At 38.6% G+C, this 16964-nt stretch overlaps 2 protein-coding genes across 5 annotated transcripts; both read left to right on the top strand.

Moving 5' to 3' along the window:
* Window positions 1-1798: 1798 nt before the first annotated feature.
* Window positions 1799-8903, top strand: LOC146641120 (cytochrome P450 2J4-like). Of its 2 annotated transcripts, none has more exons than XM_085397914.1 (9): window positions 1799-2081; window positions 3140-3276; window positions 3425-3555; window positions 3748-3908; window positions 4483-4659; window positions 4762-4900; window positions 6793-6980; window positions 7447-7588; window positions 7735-8903. In XM_085397914.1, exons 1-9 carry the CDS (start codon window positions 1881-1883, stop codon window positions 7908-7910), a joined length of 1452 nt encoding a protein of 483 aa, XP_085254040.1. In that variant the 5' UTR covers window positions 1799-1880; the 3' UTR covers window positions 7911-8903. The 2 variants fall into 2 exon arrangements, with proteins under 2 accessions (XP_085254040.1, XP_085254039.1); XM_085397913.1 differs by having other exon boundaries at window positions 3140-3302; window positions 3425-3574.
* Window positions 8904-10112: 1209 nt separating this feature from the next.
* On the top strand, window positions 10113-15889 carry LOC146641119 (cytochrome P450 2J2-like). 3 transcript variants are annotated; one of them, XM_085397919.1, is made up of 7 exons: window positions 12921-13027; window positions 13246-13405; window positions 13766-13942; window positions 14020-14155; window positions 14595-14782; window positions 14865-15006; window positions 15256-15889. In XM_085397919.1, the coding sequence occupies exons 2-7, from the start codon at window positions 13373-13375 to the stop codon at window positions 15429-15431; spliced, it is 852 nt and encodes a 283-aa protein (XP_085254045.1). In that variant the 5' UTR covers window positions 12921-13027; window positions 13246-13372; the 3' UTR covers window positions 15432-15889. The 3 variants fall into 3 exon arrangements, with proteins under 3 accessions (XP_085254046.1, XP_085254045.1, XP_085254044.1); XM_085397920.1 differs by lacking the exons at window positions 12921-13027; window positions 13246-13405 and adding an exon at window positions 10113-10775; XM_085397918.1 differs by having other exon boundaries at window positions 13002-13405.
* Window positions 15890-16964: the final 1075 nt, after the last annotated feature.

The following is a 16964-nucleotide window of genomic DNA, read 5'->3' as shown; positions in this document are numbered from 1 at the left end:
GTCAGGGAGCTGACAGCGAGATCACTTTTATCTTTTAAATTCCTCTTAAAGACAGATTTTTATAACCAGGCTTTTTCACGAGTTATTTTTATCATTTCTGTGTTTTGAGTTTTGAGTTATTTCTATGTTGTCTTTTCGCTTCATCAACTTTTTCATTTTTAATGTACTTTAATTTGATCATTCCTAATGAATTTAATTTATGCTGTCAGCATTCCTGTACATGTAAAAAGCCAAACCAAGGTCCTTTCCACCAGTTGGAGACAAGCTAACAAAAAAAAAGGAATGGTAGCCAAGTAGTACAAAACCCAGGGTGGTGATCATGAACATTTCTTTTATTTACAAAGAGCAGGATTGCAGGATTGCTCTCCCCCCGCTTCAGGACACCTACACCAGGAGATGCCGGTGCAGATACTGAAGGACCCGTCCCATCCTGGCAACAAACTGTTCCAACTTCTGCAATCTGGTAGAAGGTTCCGCATCATCCGGGCAAGGACAGAGAGACTCAAGAGGAGCTTCTATCCCCAAGCCACCCGGGCCCTAAACAAACACACACATCCGCCCTCTCACATCATCTATAATTGACTGAGACAGGACTCTCTTCCAGACACTCTAAACCAAGGCACAATGTACATTCCAAATTCCTTTAATTTTAAATATGTTTATATTGCCTATTCTGTAAAATAGTCAGATGTCTATTCATATTAATGTACAGAATTCACCTGCTTGCTGCTACTACTGCACATTCACCCAATGTATATAATATATATATATATATATATATATATATATATATATATATATATATAGAGAGAGAGAGAGAGAGAGAGAGAGAGAGAGAGATAATGTTCTTCCTCTACCCCCCTCCCATTTCTGCACATGTCGAGGAGCGTGTCAGGCTACATTTCACTGTGTGTTATACTTGTATAACTATGCATGTGACAAATAAAGAACCTTGAACATTGAACCTAAAAACAGGCCCAGGCCTTAAAAAACAACAACCAGAGATAGTCCAACATTATACACATAGGTGCAACAGTCTTAACACAAAGGTTCTAGGATTATGTCAGTAATAACCGGTTATGTCTCACTGAGAACGGCTTTTATTGGATTTAACGCCTCCTCTACATCTGGAACAGGTTCCACAAACAATTATTTCCTTCTGCCCTTGAATATTTTAATATTTTATGGCTATCACTGAATTCTCAACACATCAATAAGCAGAGGCACACCATTTGGGAGCATTCATGCATCTATAGTTAGGCAGTATACTGTATACTGCTACCTTGGAATATTATATAATGTGTATAAGTAGTACTGTTATTTCTAGTATTGTATTTCTTTGGGTCTCTTTCACAGCATGTCTTTGTCCTGTGTTCATCCCCTCAGCGGTCATGGCAGACGACCATCCCTCATGCTCGTTGACTGTCATTGAAAGGACTTAAATTGTGTAAATAAAGAAACGAAACTCAGCTGTGTTCTTGGAAGCTATATATTTTGTTTGTTTTTTGGCCCGTCCATGGTTGTGAAATGGTATGAAGTAATTGGACGTTGTTTACATACTGTATTTTTTCTTTAAAAAGTGGGTAGGCTGTGCTAGTGGCTTATATTTCTTTGTTTCACGCAGGAAATAAACACTTTTCGCTCAAACACTGATATTGACACTGGTGAAGTAATCTGTATTTAATTCGTGTAATAATGTTGCACATGCGAAAATACAACCCCTCCATTATCAGCTTTTATTTTGAAGTCCAGATGCGGGAACACGAGTCTTTCCTTCACCTTTGTGTTTAAGGACCCATTTGTCTGATCGCACTTTGTTTCGTGGTAGCAGCACAGTTAAAACACTACAGTAATCCAGCATTCCACATTAAGAACTTTAAATGGAGACATTATACAGTGTTCTTGGCTTTGAGTGGATAGATGGAAGGAGCATTTTAATATTTCTCTGTGTTTTCCTGCTGTTGAATAATATTTGGCAGAACAGAGTGCCGAAGAACTTCCCACCTGGACCGTGGGCTCTCCCGCTTCTCGGTGACATTCATCGCATCAGACCTGACAGAATACACCTGCAGTTCAGAGAGGTACGAGCCCTGGGCTTCATTCTTATCTTTGTATAATCAAACAAGACACACTCAGAGAATGCAAACCTCCACCCGGCAGTTCATTCTCTGGGTAGTATTTACTTTGAAGTGAATATTATTTTATTTTTACCATATTGATTTTTTTTGTTGTGGTCTTTTTAAAAGTACAGTAACGTTCACATGTGCTCTCAAGCACCAGACGTTTTGATCTCACCACGGTTGTATATAGGTACAGGAACACGGGCGTTCACCCCATGGAGGGTCACCGCTCCTCTCCAGCTCCGAAAAACAACAACCAGAAACCCCTCCCACACACTCATTGGCTTTTCCTGCAGCACAACCAAACATCTCTCTTAAAGAAACAAAAGTGAATAGAGATAGTCAATAAGGTTGTCCGTTACAGTACTTACTGTAAGATGCAAGTGCAGATGGTAGTGCAGTAAAAATCAGATGAAGGTAGCATGGCAGAGACTTACTTTAATTACACAAACATTATGTAGGAGTAGGTAATGGAAAATAGGTATTGATTTTTGAAGAACTGCATATAATAATAAGCTTATTATGCAATATAAAACAACATTATGTTTCTAACTAACCATTCTCTTTCTCTTGATAAAACTTTTGTTAAAGATATAACACATTTTAGGGTCAAACTGAAAGGAAGACAGATGTAAAATCTAAAAGTGAGATCAGAGGTCAAATATGACAAGATATTTAGATTCAGATGTTAAAAATACATTTTATAATTGCGCTATCATGTTCACAAGCAGTGTATAATTGGATGTAATAGTTACTAAAATGACCTTTTACCTTTTTGAAGTAAAGCACAACAAGTTCGGGCAAGCCCTTATTTAAAACTCTTGCAATCATTGACTCAGTGAACTTTATCTAAAGTTGCCTTTATTCACACAAGAGAGAAGCTTGGGTTCTACGAGATATAATATTAGTGAGGCAGCATTGCTCAATATTCTATTATCTGCAGTCACTACGGATGTAGAAGCAGTATTTATTCTCTGAGTACTGTTGAACCACAACATCTACCTGCTGTCTTTGTTCAGTTTGTAGAGAAATATGGAAACATTTTCACCATCAGAATCTTTGGTGGAAGAACCGTGGTCATTAATAGCTACAAGTTTGTGAAAGAAGCCCTGGTCCAACAAGGAGACGACTTAATAGATCGTCCCACCGTACCACTGTTTGAAGATTTATTTGGGAATGAAGGTTCTCTTTTTCTCTTTTTCATTAAAAATATATATATAGTTAGTGTTTAATACAGCCAAATCAGGGCTGTAAGCGAATGCTTGTTACATTCAGTGTAATTCGGTGTATTTGTGTGTTCAAAGGTCTTGTGATATCAAATGGTTACCCATGGAAGCAGCAGAGGAGATTTGCTCTTCATACACTCAGAAACTTTGGTCTGGGCAAGAAGACCCTGGAGTTATACATCCAGCAGGAGTGCCAGTATCTCTCAGAGGCTTTCACAGAACACCAAGGCATAAAAAACATCTGTGCTATTTTACTGTGAAAGAAATTGCATTTAAAGATCACCACCTTTCTCTGTGATAGAGCCTAAGTTATGAGGCTGATTGGTACAATTCAATAGAGTTTGCTTGCTTTGTTATGACACGGGGTCCTTCTACCCCGCATTTTCTGTCTTCTTTTGCAGGAAAGCCCTTTAATGTCCAGCTACTGATAAATAATGCTGTGTCGAATATCATCTGCTGTTTGGTGTTTGGGAATCGATTTGAGTACACTGATCAGCAGTACCAGTCCATTCTTCATAACTTCAATGAAGTTATGCGCTTACAGGGAAGCATGTCGACACAGGTGAACCTCTTCCTACCGTGCTACATCATGCACAAATCATATTACATCACGATTTACAGAAAATACACAAGTTGCATTTTAGCGTCTTAAATAAATGTACTTTAATAATCTACTGTAACATCACAACTTTCTTAAGTCAATTTCAGTTTTAGTGGAGTGTGCATCCCAGAGTTATGTTTTTGGGAGAACAGTCTCCTGTCAAAATTTCTAATTCCAAATCAGTTGTGAGGAGCCAAAACAAAGACTGACTTAAAACACACTAAAGGGCAGAGATGAGGTAACTAAGGCCTGGGAAATATAAAGCCCCCAGAGATAAACAAAATCTCAGAGAATCAGCCTTCCTGACCTCAACCTATCTCATCAAAACAAAAAACAAACAAATGTTTGCTGAATTTGCCCTCAAATATTTTCCCTCTGGTTTATATTTCTACCATCAGCTTTGCTGCTGTGGAAATCTCTGTTAGATTTTAATCCAGAATTCTTTGAATGCACAGCCTCATATGTAGCGCACACAGACATATGAATGTTTATTCAGTCATTAAAATATGGTTTATTCTATCTTCCTATTGTGTAGATGTACAACATAATTCCCTGGCTGATGAAGTGGCTACCTGGACCTCATAAGACAGTGTTCACTCTGACACAAGTGATAAAGGACTTCATAGATATCAGGATCAAAGACCACAAAGAAACCCTTAACCCAGCGTCACCGAGAGACTATATTGATGCTTTTCTTATAGAAATGGCAAAGGTGAGTGTTGTGCTCGATCTCCATCATGTTTGTTCATTTTGGTCTTGTAATGCAAACTGAAATATAAGATATTTTAATTTCTGCTGCTTGGACCGTTGATAGAACGAGGAGAACGATTCAAGTTTTTCTCTCAGTACCTTACACGCTTGCACCATGGACCTGTTTTTTGCTGGAACTGAAACTACTACCACTACTTTACGTTGGGGGTTGCTTTACATGATCTACTACCCTGATATACAAGGTATGTATGCAGTGTTGGGGAGTAACAGAATACATGTACCGCCGTTACGTAATTAAAATACAAAATATGAGTAACTGTATTCTGTTACAGTCACCTTTTAAAAAGGTGGTATTCAGAATACAGTTACTTTGTTGAAATAAAGGGATTACACGGTGGTCTTTTCCTGTTTCATATTTTAGGCTATGCTCTCTCTATTTTTGGTAATTCCACGCTGGTGGAAACCCAAACAAGACATGCATTAAGAGGCTCAAATGCCTGTGTCTCAATTTCGTGTCTCATAATGACGTGAAGAAAAGAAATTTTTTAAAATTAAATGAAGGCAACAGGCAAAGCGTTACAGGCATTGCCCTAAAGAATGAAGCCTAATGGGCACTGTAGTCCGTGCTGCTGCAGGGAGAACGGACGGCCATACCCGTTATCGTCTGTGAGCACGAGGGAGGCACAAAAAGGAAAGTCGAAAAGTGCGAGTTGTCACCGACCAGAAACGGGAGATGGAATCATGTAAATATAATAATACCCACTGCAGCCAAAAAGAGTGCTTGACGAGCCCAGTTGTAAGTAACCTATTAAGACTTCACTGTACACTGTGTTTGTGTTTTCCTCTGAAACAATAAGTTCAGTTGGAGCAGCCTTTCAACGCCTCTCTCTGTCTCTCGCTAGCAAAGTTGACCCAGACAACAGAGTAAAGCTAGTTTTCAGCTACGAGCCCGACACGGAACCCGACTTATTAGCCAGAAGTTCTTTTACTCGCAACTTCTATCATGATAAATGACCGATGTTAAGATACCAACGTTATCTTAACAGCCGCAAACCTGTTTTATATACATGCAAAATAGTTTTCTATACGAGATCGCTGCAAAAAGCGCAGCCTTACCTAATGTCCACCTACTGTTACTCATTTATATTAAGATTTAAAAATCTAGTTGGTATTGGTATGGCGAGTAACCTTCAGTAATAGTAGTAATAAATCACACAGCAATAGGACATTCATGTAGTTGTAAAAAAGCATGGTAATATATTAAGCAATCCAAAGTATTCAGAATACGTTACTCTCATTGAGTAACGTATTCTGAATACGTAATAAAATACATTTTGGGGCATGTATTCTGTAATCTGTAGTGGAATACATTTTAAAAGTAACCTTCCCAACACTGTATGTATGTAATACTCAACCGTATTGTGTATTTTGTCACGTCAGTCTTGTAGTGGTAAATGAACTGATTCACCCATTCACACAAACACTTTTTTTTCTATGCTTATTGGTGCTTTCTAACTAAAATTCATACACAGTCATTGGAGAGCAACTTGGGGTTAGTATCTTGCCCAAGGATACTTAGCGTGCAGACTCGGGCAGCCAGAAATCGAACCACCAACCTTCCAATCACCAGATGACAATCTTGTAATTTTGGGGGCATTTTTAGCATGCTTCAAATTTTTGTTTTGAGTTTGGATTCCATTAATTTCCAGAGTAGATCTAATTCTTTAACTTAGTTATTGTTTCCCAAAATGTGCAATTTCGTTCTTTTTTAATTTTTTTTAATAAAAGGGAAGTAGTTATCAGAAAACAAAAAGTCCAGCATATGTATTAAATATACAATATAAAAACAGCATTTTGTAAAGATTGACATTTATTTTGACTTTCCACCTTTTAATAGATATATGTTCGAATGTCTCGTTGCTTGTTGTGTTGACAAAAGTTAACAAATTCATTCAATGTCTTGTTCATGTTTCTATTTATATTTAGTAGTTTAATAAGTAGTCTAATAATCCAATATTGGTATTAATGACTTGGAATGTCTTTTTTTACACTCACTTTTAGCTTCTCATTTAGTGTTAGGTAACTGTAATAACCTTGATACACACTCTGATTGTGTCCTGTTTTCACTGTGCAGAGAGAGTTCAAGCTGAGATCGATGCTGTGGTCGGTTCGTCCAGACAGCCCTCTGTGAGTGACCGAGAAAACATGCCCTATACTGATGCTGTCATTCATGAGATTCAGAGAATGGCCAACATCATTCCTCTCAATGTGCTTCGTATGACAAACAAGGAAACTACAGTGGATAAATACACAATCCCAAAGGTACAGTTTAGCTTCAAAGGTCTTCAAAAGCAGTTTAGCCTATGACTGAGGGCAAAATTCCCCTTTAATAAAATGGAATTTCAATTACTTTTACTTGAAATTGAACTGCAATTACATTTACCGACAAATACTTAAAGGTATATACACTAGAATAAGGTGGTAACTAAAAAAGGAAATAATTTAAAAAAAAATACTGTAAGTATATTTCAGTACACAGTGATATTTTGGTAAAATTTATCCTTTTCATAATAACACTCATCTCCCCAAAAATAAAATGCATTTATGATGTAAGATGGGGAAATATTGTTTGGTTTTCCTCAAAATTGTTAAGAAATTTTGTAGTCCTAAAAATTACTTATGTAATACTTTACTTTCTGTTAACCTTTATGAGTACCAATTTAGATGTTTTGTTTGTTAGTTTGTCTTTCAATTTTAGTATCTCGGTTCGTATGATTATTTTGTGCAGGGTACCATGATCGTGGCTACTCTGGACTCAGTCTTACATGATGAGTCAGTGTGGGAAACTCCGCACTCTTTCAACCCTCAACACTTTCTGGACAAGGATGGTAAATTTCGCAAGAGAGATGCTTTCCTTCCATTTTCTGCAGGTTTGTTGTACATTAAAGCCTCTTGTACTGATTTAGCCAAATGGCATGCATCCTTAGTTTGTTGCAGAAGTGTAGTAAACTCTGCAATATAGTGAATGTCTTGTAAATTGTTTGAATAAAACCCATTTCCTATTGTTTATTCTCAGGTAAGCGTGTGTGTCTTGGAGAACAGCTGGCCAGGATGGAGTTGTTTTTGTTTTTCACCTCCCTCCTTCAAAGGTTTTCTCTTTCGCCACCTGCTGGAGAGCAGCCCAGTCTGGAGTTCCAGTTGGGGGGCACGCGCTGCCCTAAACCTCACCGCCTCTGTGCTGTACCGCGTTAAGCCATCAGCTATGACAAACTGAAAACATCTGTTTTCCATCGCATTACCTGCTAAATAATTTCACCCTTACAGCATGAGTATCTTATCATTTTTATTTTTTCTTCTTCTCACCATGGAGACCATTCCCCTGAACCATTCAGTCTACTGTATTCAACAAGTAAAAGTGTAAAGGTTTACAATATTAAACTACAACTTTTTAAGAGATCTCATTTGACTGCCTATGCATAGAGTAGAGTTCTCTTTTTTCACCTACGTACCCTACTGCGTAGTACCTTCACTGTTTTTCTTTACGGTACCTGTTCTGACCTGGGCTTCATCATCAAGCAAAAGTTAACAATGACTTTGTCTTTTTTTCTGTTTGCTTTGATGGTGACAAATTTTTGAAGGTGTTCTGCTAAAAGTGTTAACCCATCTCTTAGATTTCCCAATTTCTTTAAGAACATAACAAATCACTTTTTATTCTACAGTAGACTCTATATGATGTAACCTAATGAGCAGGTTGCTTGAATTTGTAAAATTTGTAAAAAGCAGGTTGCTTTTTCAAGCAACTTAAAGAAGTCCAGACGCTATTCTTTGCAAGCTCCTTTGACTAATGAGCAGGTTGATTACCAACGATCTCTTGTCACTCTTAAAAAAAAGGGCCTTTAAAATTCCCAAACTGTTTTGAGAAGTATATAAGTTTATGTTTATTTGGATAGCAAAGGGATGCAGACAAGCCATGCAAAGTAGGTGGTGACACCACTCATACTTTTCAATTAGTATGAGTGTTTTTATTTTTCATGCCACTGCTTGTTATAAAATGCACAATGTCATAAATAAATGGACTTTCTACATATGCTTGCCTTTTTCATTATGAACTTGTATGAGCGGTGTCACTTTTAGTGTTTGCCTTGGCAGAGGGAAGTAATGGACTGACAGCTATCACTGACAGATTGTAATCACCCTACCTACAGATTGTAATCACCCTACCTCAATTGTTAAATAAAGTTATGTGGAAACATCTGGACTGATGCATTTATGTTTAAAGAAAATATTTTAACCATAATTTTCAAGCCTGTAGGTTAGAGTCATTGTCTTAACACTGTGTAGAAATATAACGGTGCTTGGTGCTGTTTGTGGTTCAGTGCTAGCTGCTTTAAACTTTTTTATGCATTTGTTTGGCAAGTGAAAGGTTGTTGGTTCAGTTTGAGCAAGAGACAGAAAGCCCCTTTAGGGATGCTTCAGAAAGAATATCTGATGTTAAACGCTCTCAAACATGGAGCTTCTACTGTGGTGAGCCTTTGTGACAAGAGAGTAGATTAAAAAAAACAGCTTCCTTAAAGATGCAAAATATTCCACAAACTGCTGTCAGTTTAAATTTTAAAAAAATATTCCACTCAACAGATTTCTAGGAAAACAGTCTGCTTCCATGACCAACTGCCTTAAGTTTGTCTGTCGCAATCTGCACATGGAGAGCGGTGAGGACCCAAATGCAGACAACTGGAAGGCGAAAGTAAGCGTTAACAATCAGCAAGCCATTTATTTTAGGCAGTACGAGACTGAAAACAAAAGCCAAAAGGAAACTACAACTAAACACTAAATCCTAGGAACAGATTCTTGTTCAATATCACTCACGCACTGTGGCTGCATTTGGATCCTCCTCCTCTTTCCACTGCCATTGCAGATCGTGACACTTTAACTTTGTATGCAAAGCAAATTTTGAAAAATTTATAGTCTTACACTTGAGGTGTTCTTTATCTTTACTTTCAATGTCTCTGTCCAGAAAAAATCAGTTTCTAGGAACATCTACTGAAGCTGAACACATCTGGTTAAACCATCTTTCAGCAAGTGAAGATTCCTACTTCCACTCATCTATGATGTGATGGATTTTGATGAGAATCTAAAAATTCCACCAACTGCTGTAACTGCAACATATTCTGTTTGCTAAACACATTTTTACAAAGAAACTAAGTGCATGAAATAAAGTGATTTACATATGCAGATTCTGCAGCATTTAAATAGGGGATATTTTATTTTACACCCTCTTAAGAAAAGTCATAAATATTATAAAGTCATAAATATTCTTTGGAAGGAACCCCTTCCAGCATCCAGCTGCAATGCCCATCATTTGATACTGCATTGCTTTTTGCCCACTGCCCCCCCCGCACCTGATGCAGGTGGCTACAGCAAGAGAGAAGGGTGGTGCAGCAAGAGGGCAAAAGTACACTGCGGACATTTGCTGCATGCATTTGGGACAAGGCAGTATTGAACGTAAATGAGATATTCCCCGTTGTAGTGGCGCAGTTAAGGCAGCTCTCACACATGCAGTATTTACTTGCTTGTGCTTCTCGCTTCTTGTACAGGTGTGAACACCTTAATCGCGGTTCGGACCTGCGGACCAAAACCACCACACCGAGACTATTTGGAGGTTCTAAACAGACGTGATCCGAGCCAACTACCTGGTGTACGCTGCAATTTGGAGCTAAACGCTTTCCAGAAGCCGTAAAGGCTTTACATTCCGGGGTGCGGTAAGATACGGTATACGCACAGAGTTCAAACTGTCACTTGAGACTACCGACTAACCATAAAGTTTATGTAACCCATTTCTGACTCATCTGACCAGCTGACTAAACATTCTCACGTGGTTTGTAATGACTTGTTCAACAGTCACAAAAAAGTGAAGACATGGAGACAGTATACAGTGTCCTCGGGTTGGAGTGGATAGACTTCAGCAGCATTTTGATATTCCTGTGTGTTTTTTTGCTCCTGGCTGATTTTTTGAAGAACAGAGTGCCGAGAAATTTTCCTCCTGGACCCTGGGCTCTTCCTTTCATCGGCGATCTTCATCGCATCAAACCTGACAGATTTCACCTGCAATTCGCAGAGGTATGACCTATTTTCACAATTTATTTTCAAACGCTTAGAATTTCACATTAGTTTTACATGGCGAAATGGACCTCCGTCTCTCTAGCTCAGAGACAAAAGGCTTCAAAACCCAGACCGCAGCCATGTGAGCCCTCGGTGTGGAGTTAAAGTTAGCTGCACTGCCAGCTTCCCCTACAATGTTGTTGCGCTTTTCTTACTTATATTATGGTACGGGTGCCGACTGTTTCACTATTTAACTGCTCAATCCACTTAGAGTTTTGAAATATTAGAAATTCATGTGTGTGTATGTATATATATATATATATCCCCTTATCCCCAACTAAATAAAATTGCAGTACTACAGTACTTAATGTTTAAAAGTCTATTTTTTCATGTTAACTGTTAGGTGATGCAAATATTTCATTGGATTCTTACTTTGTGGGCCACCCCCACTTTTCCTCTTCTGGCTCACAGCTCAGTGAGCTGTAGTGTTTCACTGAAAATTATAGATGGAGAGATAGATCAATACTGCATTGTTGTGTTACAGCAGCATGATGAAGAGTGAAAATAGTACAGTCTACAAAAAATGTCAAACAAAAATTCCCACCTACCCTCGATACACCAAGTGTAGTGTGATAGGAATTATCTACCTGTTGCAGCATGCTCCACTCCTACAAGGCTGGTAAGCAAACTGAAGAGGGCCGACAGCATGTTTTTTCAGTGCCTTTAATACCTTCCAAACAGTTCTGCGGAGAGGCAAGCTGTTCAGTATGGGTGTCTCCACTTCTACTGTCTTCTGGATTGCAGTGGGTCTATGCCCATCAACATCATGGTTGTGGAGGCTGAAACGGACAGATATGGGTACTTTCACCTGAATGATAGATTGGACTGGAGGACCAGCAGTGATGCTGTGTACAAGTAGGGACAGCATCAGTGCCAGAGATGCCAAAATGATGAACAAATTAATCTGCAAAGCTGGAAGCAGCACCGCTCAGCATTTGGAGGCATTTCAGTCAGCGAGGGTTAGAGGTCACTCAACAAATTGTTCTCCATGACGGACAGCTCATCACACCTGCTCCATTCCACACTTGGCCCTCGAGGACTGGAACTTGATAAAAACTTTCCCAAAAACCAAGATTTATAGCATTGCTTTCTGATTAGTGGAGTGAGCCTTAAGTTTCTGTACCTTATTGTACCATCTCTAGTGCAATACCCCCATGTAAACAATATCTGCCTCCTTTTTTTTCTTTTGCTGGGGCAAGGTCTCTGCAATAATACAACCACAACAACGCCTCTATGAGCAAGCTCTTGGCAATGAGAAAGAAAAATTCCATTTTAACAGGAAGAAATCTCCTGAGGAACCAGGCTTGAGGAGGGGCAACCATGTGCCTCGAACAGCTGGGGGTGAGGGGGGGAGACAGGACAAAAACACAGTGTGCAAGAGATTCAGATTTAATTGATCACTAATTATTAAATGCAAAATGATGTATAAATACACAGTTTTCATACGCACAACATTACCTGTCCACTCTCTGTGTTCAGTTTGCAGAGAAATATGGAAAGATTTTCAGCCTTCGACTCTTTGGCGGAAGACTTGTGGTGCTTAATGGCTACAAGCTTTTGAGAGATGTGCTGGTCCAACAAGGAGAAGACTTCATAGATCGGCCCACATTACCCTCATTTGAAAACTTACTTGGAAATAATGGTGGGTTTTTTTGTTTGTTTGTTTTTTGTTCAAAAGAATCTCCCTTATAATTAATGCCCAAACAGCATCAGAATTGCCAAAATAGGGATATTAAGATGTTCTAATTAGTTTCTATTACCTGTGTGTGTGTGTGTGTGTGTGTGTGTGTGTGTGTGTGTGTGTGTGTGTGTGTGTGTGTGTGTGTGTGTGTGTGTGTGTGTGTGTGTGTGCGTGTGTTCAAAGGTCTTCTGATGTCAAATGGGTATCAGTGGAAGCAGCAGAGGAGATTTACTCTTCATACACTCAAAAACTTTGGTCTGGGCAAGAAGACCCTGGAGTTATCCATCCAGCAGGAGTGCCAGTATCTCACAGAAGCTTTTGCAGATCACCAAGGCATAAAAATATCACACTGTTTTTCACATATTTTTCTGTTTGATACATATGCATCATTTTGTGTTTCTTCCAACTTTCCAACAGACAAGCATGCATTAAGAGGGGCTGATGGCGCGATATGGCAGCCTGGCTTCTGTCAGTCTGCCCCAGGGCAGCTGTGGCTACAACTGTAGCTTGCCTCCACCAGTGTATGAATGTGAGAGTGAATGAATAGTGGCATTGTAAAGTGCTTTGGGTGCCTAGAAAAGCGCTATATAAATCCAATCCATTATTATTATTATTATTATTATTATTATTATTATTATTATTATTATTATTATTAAAGCATTAGTGTAATCATCAGACATTGCGAAACATCATTACTCTTGCAGAGCTGAAACAAGCCTTATTCACATTGTACTCTTTATTTTACAGGAAAGCCTTTTAATGCCAGCCACTGTTAAACAACGCTGTGTCAAACATCATCTGCTGTTTGGTATTTGGGGATCGATTTGAGTACACTGATGAGCAGTATCAGTCTATTCTTAGTGACTTCATTGAGATGGAACGCCTACAGGGAACCATAGGGACACAGGTAAACCCCTTTTAGACACGTGTCAAGAATACATAAAAATTACAAACATCTCCTTATTGAATCAAATGTATTGATCAGCGCCTCTAGAAATAATTTTGCTACTCAGGAGCCATATTTGGAAATTGTATTAATCATTATCTAGATTAGAAAAGGTTTGTTGGCTTTGCTCCAAAATAAGGTTTGGAAAGATTTTATTTTTCCCTGGACATTAGATTTCTATAACCATCTTAGGAGCTGTGGGATTCCCCAACACATGTTAATTCAGGGTCCTTTGAGTACCATAGAGAAATACACAGGTAGAAATGCCACAGTTGTTACCAGACCATCATATAATTTGGTAACTGTCTTTCTGTTCTGTAGATGTACAACACAATGCCCTGGCTGGTGAAGTGGCTGCCCGGACCTCATCAGAAGATATTAACTTTGACGAAACACGTAACTGATTTCATAAAAACAAAAATCAGAGAACACATAGAAAACTTTAACCCAGCATCACCGAGAGATTACATCGATGCTTTTCTCACAGAAATGGGAGAGGTGAGTGGTGTGCTGTGTTTTCCTTTTTGCATTTCAAATGAAATATGTCAACAGTTATTTATTCCTGTCTCTGGTAGGAGGGCAGTGATTCAGTTTTTGATCACAGCAGTTTAAGTGCATGCACTATGGACCTGTTTATTGCTGGAAGTGAAACTACAACCACTACTTTACACTGGGGACTACTTTACATGATCTTCTACCCTGACATACAAGGTGTGCATAATATCCACCATGCCTGCATTTGCTGTAATTATCTTGCTATCACATATTTATTGTTAGTGGTATTAGGATTTTTTTTCCAGCCATCTTTGCAGCATAGTTTTGAATTTTCTAAGTTTTAAAAATTTATTTTAAATTTATCAGTTTCAGTTATCACTTTTTTGTTTTCACATTTTCTGTTAATTTAAAATGAGTAGAACTTGTAAGGGAACAGGAAGACCAGAATCAGGATGACAATGTCAAAACCATGTGTGAAGGTATTTGAGTGATTGTCCTGTAGACTCCTCATACTTGCTGTGTTAACAAAGAGCAACTTAACAAAGACAATTTTTTACTTTTCTGAGTTTATTCTTGATAGCTTTAAAAGCACACAGTCGTTTCAGTTAGTTTACTTTGTTTATTTTTAAACTTGTTTCCTGTTTTCACTCCGCAGAGAGAGTCCAGGCTGAGATTGATGCTGTGATCGGTTCATCCAGACAGCCGTCTATGGCTGACAGAGAAAACATGCCCTATACTGATGCGGTCATTCATGAGATCCAGAGAGTGGGCAACATTATCCCCTTGAATCTGGCTCACAGTGCAATCAAGGACACAACAATTGATAAGTACACAATCCCAAAGGTACACAATCTGCAACAAGTGTTTGTTTGTTTGATTATCACGTCCTTTCTAAGTGATCAGTTTTTGTGTCATACTTCTTCAGGGAACTATAATCCTGGCTTCACTTGACTCGGTCCTACATGATGAGTCAATGTGGGAAACTCCACACTCTTTCAACCCCGAACACTTTCTAGACCAGGATGGTAAATTTCGCAAGAGAGAGGCCTTCCTTCCATTTTCTGCAGGTTGGTTGGAAGTTAAAACCTCTTGTTCTACTCTAAAAAGAGCAAAATGAAACCCAATACTGTATTTCCTTGTAATCGTCTTGCCACCACAATGTCTTTATTTGCCTAAGCAATTTTTTACGTATTGTTGGTTGGTAGGCCATAGGTGTTCACTGTAACCTTAGTTTGTTCCAGAGGTGCACTAATAATATGTGGTACGATTTAATATTTTGTAAATTATCTGAATAACGCTGTCTTATGCATTCTCAGGTAAGCGTGTGTGTATTGGGGAACAGCTGGCCAGGATGGAGTTATTCCTGTTCTTTGCCTCCCTCCTTCAGAGGTTTTCATTCTCTGCACCTGCTGGAGAGCAGCCCAGTCTGGAGTTCCAGCTGGGAGCCATTCGCTGTCCCAAACCTTACCGCCTCTGTGCTGTACCACGTTAAACCATGAATTATCACAAACTAAAAATGTCTGATTCTCAGCTTGATACATCACTCCTTTATTACATGTTTCATCTAATGCAGTTTAGTTTTTGTTCTTGTAGTCCAGTAGACCTTTTTGACAAACCTTTACAATGTAAATCTATTCTACTCTAACAGAAATTTCTAAAAATGTTAAACCACTGAAAAACTGAGATTAGTTCATCCTTTTTACTCTGACATTAAGGCAAGTGAAATAATGGAGTTGGTCTCTGTTCTGTTTAAGGATTTCAGAGTATATGATACCTGCCTGGTTCATTGCTTTTACAAGTAAAGTGGATTCTGTCCCTTTTAAGGACAATCAAAGTAATCTGTTAGAAAACTTTCCACTGTATTTGAAGGCTTACAGAATCATGTATTCTAAATTGTTACTTTAGCTGAAATTAATGTTAATTCTGAACAATTACCATTAAAAAAAATCTCAAGCATAACTTTTCATTTCTCTTTACACCATTAATACACAGTCAAAGTCGTTTGCTTTACCTGAAGTGTGTTTGACGTTAGAGACGGAAAATGACAAGTAAGAGAAAATGAAAAAAAACTAGGGTGGCAAGAGTAGAGAGAGCATTGAGATCCTTTTAGAAATGCTTCTAAAACTAATCATTTGAAATGTAAAAATATATGAGCAACAGGTGTGCCATGATGGTTGCAATACCAAAAAAGTATAGAATACATGGTATGAAGGACTTTATTTGGATCATGACTTCCTTGTCATTGTGAGAGTGTTTGGGCTGCAACGTCTTTGTTAAGATCCTCTTGCAAAAGCTGTCCAGAAGGGAGCTTGGACTGGAGGATCCTGCACTACTGTCAGCTTTGCAGGAAATGGATGAACTGGTCACAGGAGCTGGAGCACTCCACTGCCAGATGCTTAAATCCTTCTGACGTTGGTGACATCACAGGAGCACAATTACTTAATTTATAGATGTAAATGAAGTAGACTATGGCTCGATGACCTCACATTCTGGGCTCCTTGCTTATAAATGTGGGCTAATGTTGTAAAAACCTCAGCATAAATAAGCATCACTGTCAATTTAGTCCAAACTTGCTCTATCTGGCTTAGGCGACTTATTAGGTTCAGCTCAATTTGATCCAAAGGAATCTAGCTATGTGCCATGCCATGCTTATAATTCCTCTTTGTTAGATCAATGCAATTTGTTATACATTTGCTTGAACCAAACACAAACTACAGCTGTTCCAAAATGCGGCACCACACTCATATTTAAGCTTCTCTTCACTGGCTTTACCTAGTGATTATAGAACTAGTTTTAAGAGTTTTTTGTTGACCTTTAAAGCTCTCTATGAGCTTCAGCCAAAGTATATTTATCACATCTCCTGTCATCGTACACCACTGGTCATAAACTAAGGCCATGAGCCAAGGCTCTGCTGGTTGTCCCACAGTTCAGGTGAGAATCAAGACTAACCGAACCTTTTCCATCAGGGCAACCATTCCTGTGAAAAACCTCCCTGAGAAGTTTAGATATGTTTTCTTTCCTTTCA

This window comes from Rhamphochromis longiceps, linkage group LG23 (assembly GCF_057381845.1).
Source record: "Rhamphochromis longiceps isolate RC_006_pf linkage group LG23, R_longiceps_female_GT1.1, whole genome shotgun sequence".
NCBI classification, from domain to species: domain Eukaryota; kingdom Metazoa; phylum Chordata; class Actinopteri; order Cichliformes; family Cichlidae; genus Rhamphochromis; species Rhamphochromis longiceps.
The sequence above is the reverse complement of the archived record's forward strand: the minus strand, read 5'-3'. Positions and strand labels throughout refer to the sequence as shown.

Coding starts and splice junctions, on each gene's coding strand:
- LOC146641120 (XM_085397913.1), top strand. CDS start 1,881: ATGGAGACATTATACAGTGTTCTTGGCTTTGAGTGGATAGATGGAAGG. Junction 3,575..3,747: donor GGCTTTCACAGAACACCAAG/GCATAAAAAACA, acceptor CTTCTTTTGCAG/GAAAGCCCTTTAATGTCCAG. Junction 4,660..4,761: donor TTCTTATAGAAATGGCAAAG/GTGAGTGTTGTG, acceptor GACCGTTGATAG/AACGAGGAGAACGATTCAAG.
- LOC146641119 (XM_085397920.1), top strand. CDS start 10,575: ATGGAGACAGTATACAGTGTCCTCGGGTTGGAGTGGATAGACTTCAGC. Junction 10,776..13,765: donor TTCACCTGCAATTCGCAGAG/GTATGACCTATT, acceptor TCTGTTCTGTAG/ATGTACAACACAATGCCCTG. Junction 14,156..14,594: donor CTTCTACCCTGACATACAAG/GTGTGCATAATA, acceptor TTCACTCCGCAG/AGAGAGTCCAGGCTGAGATT.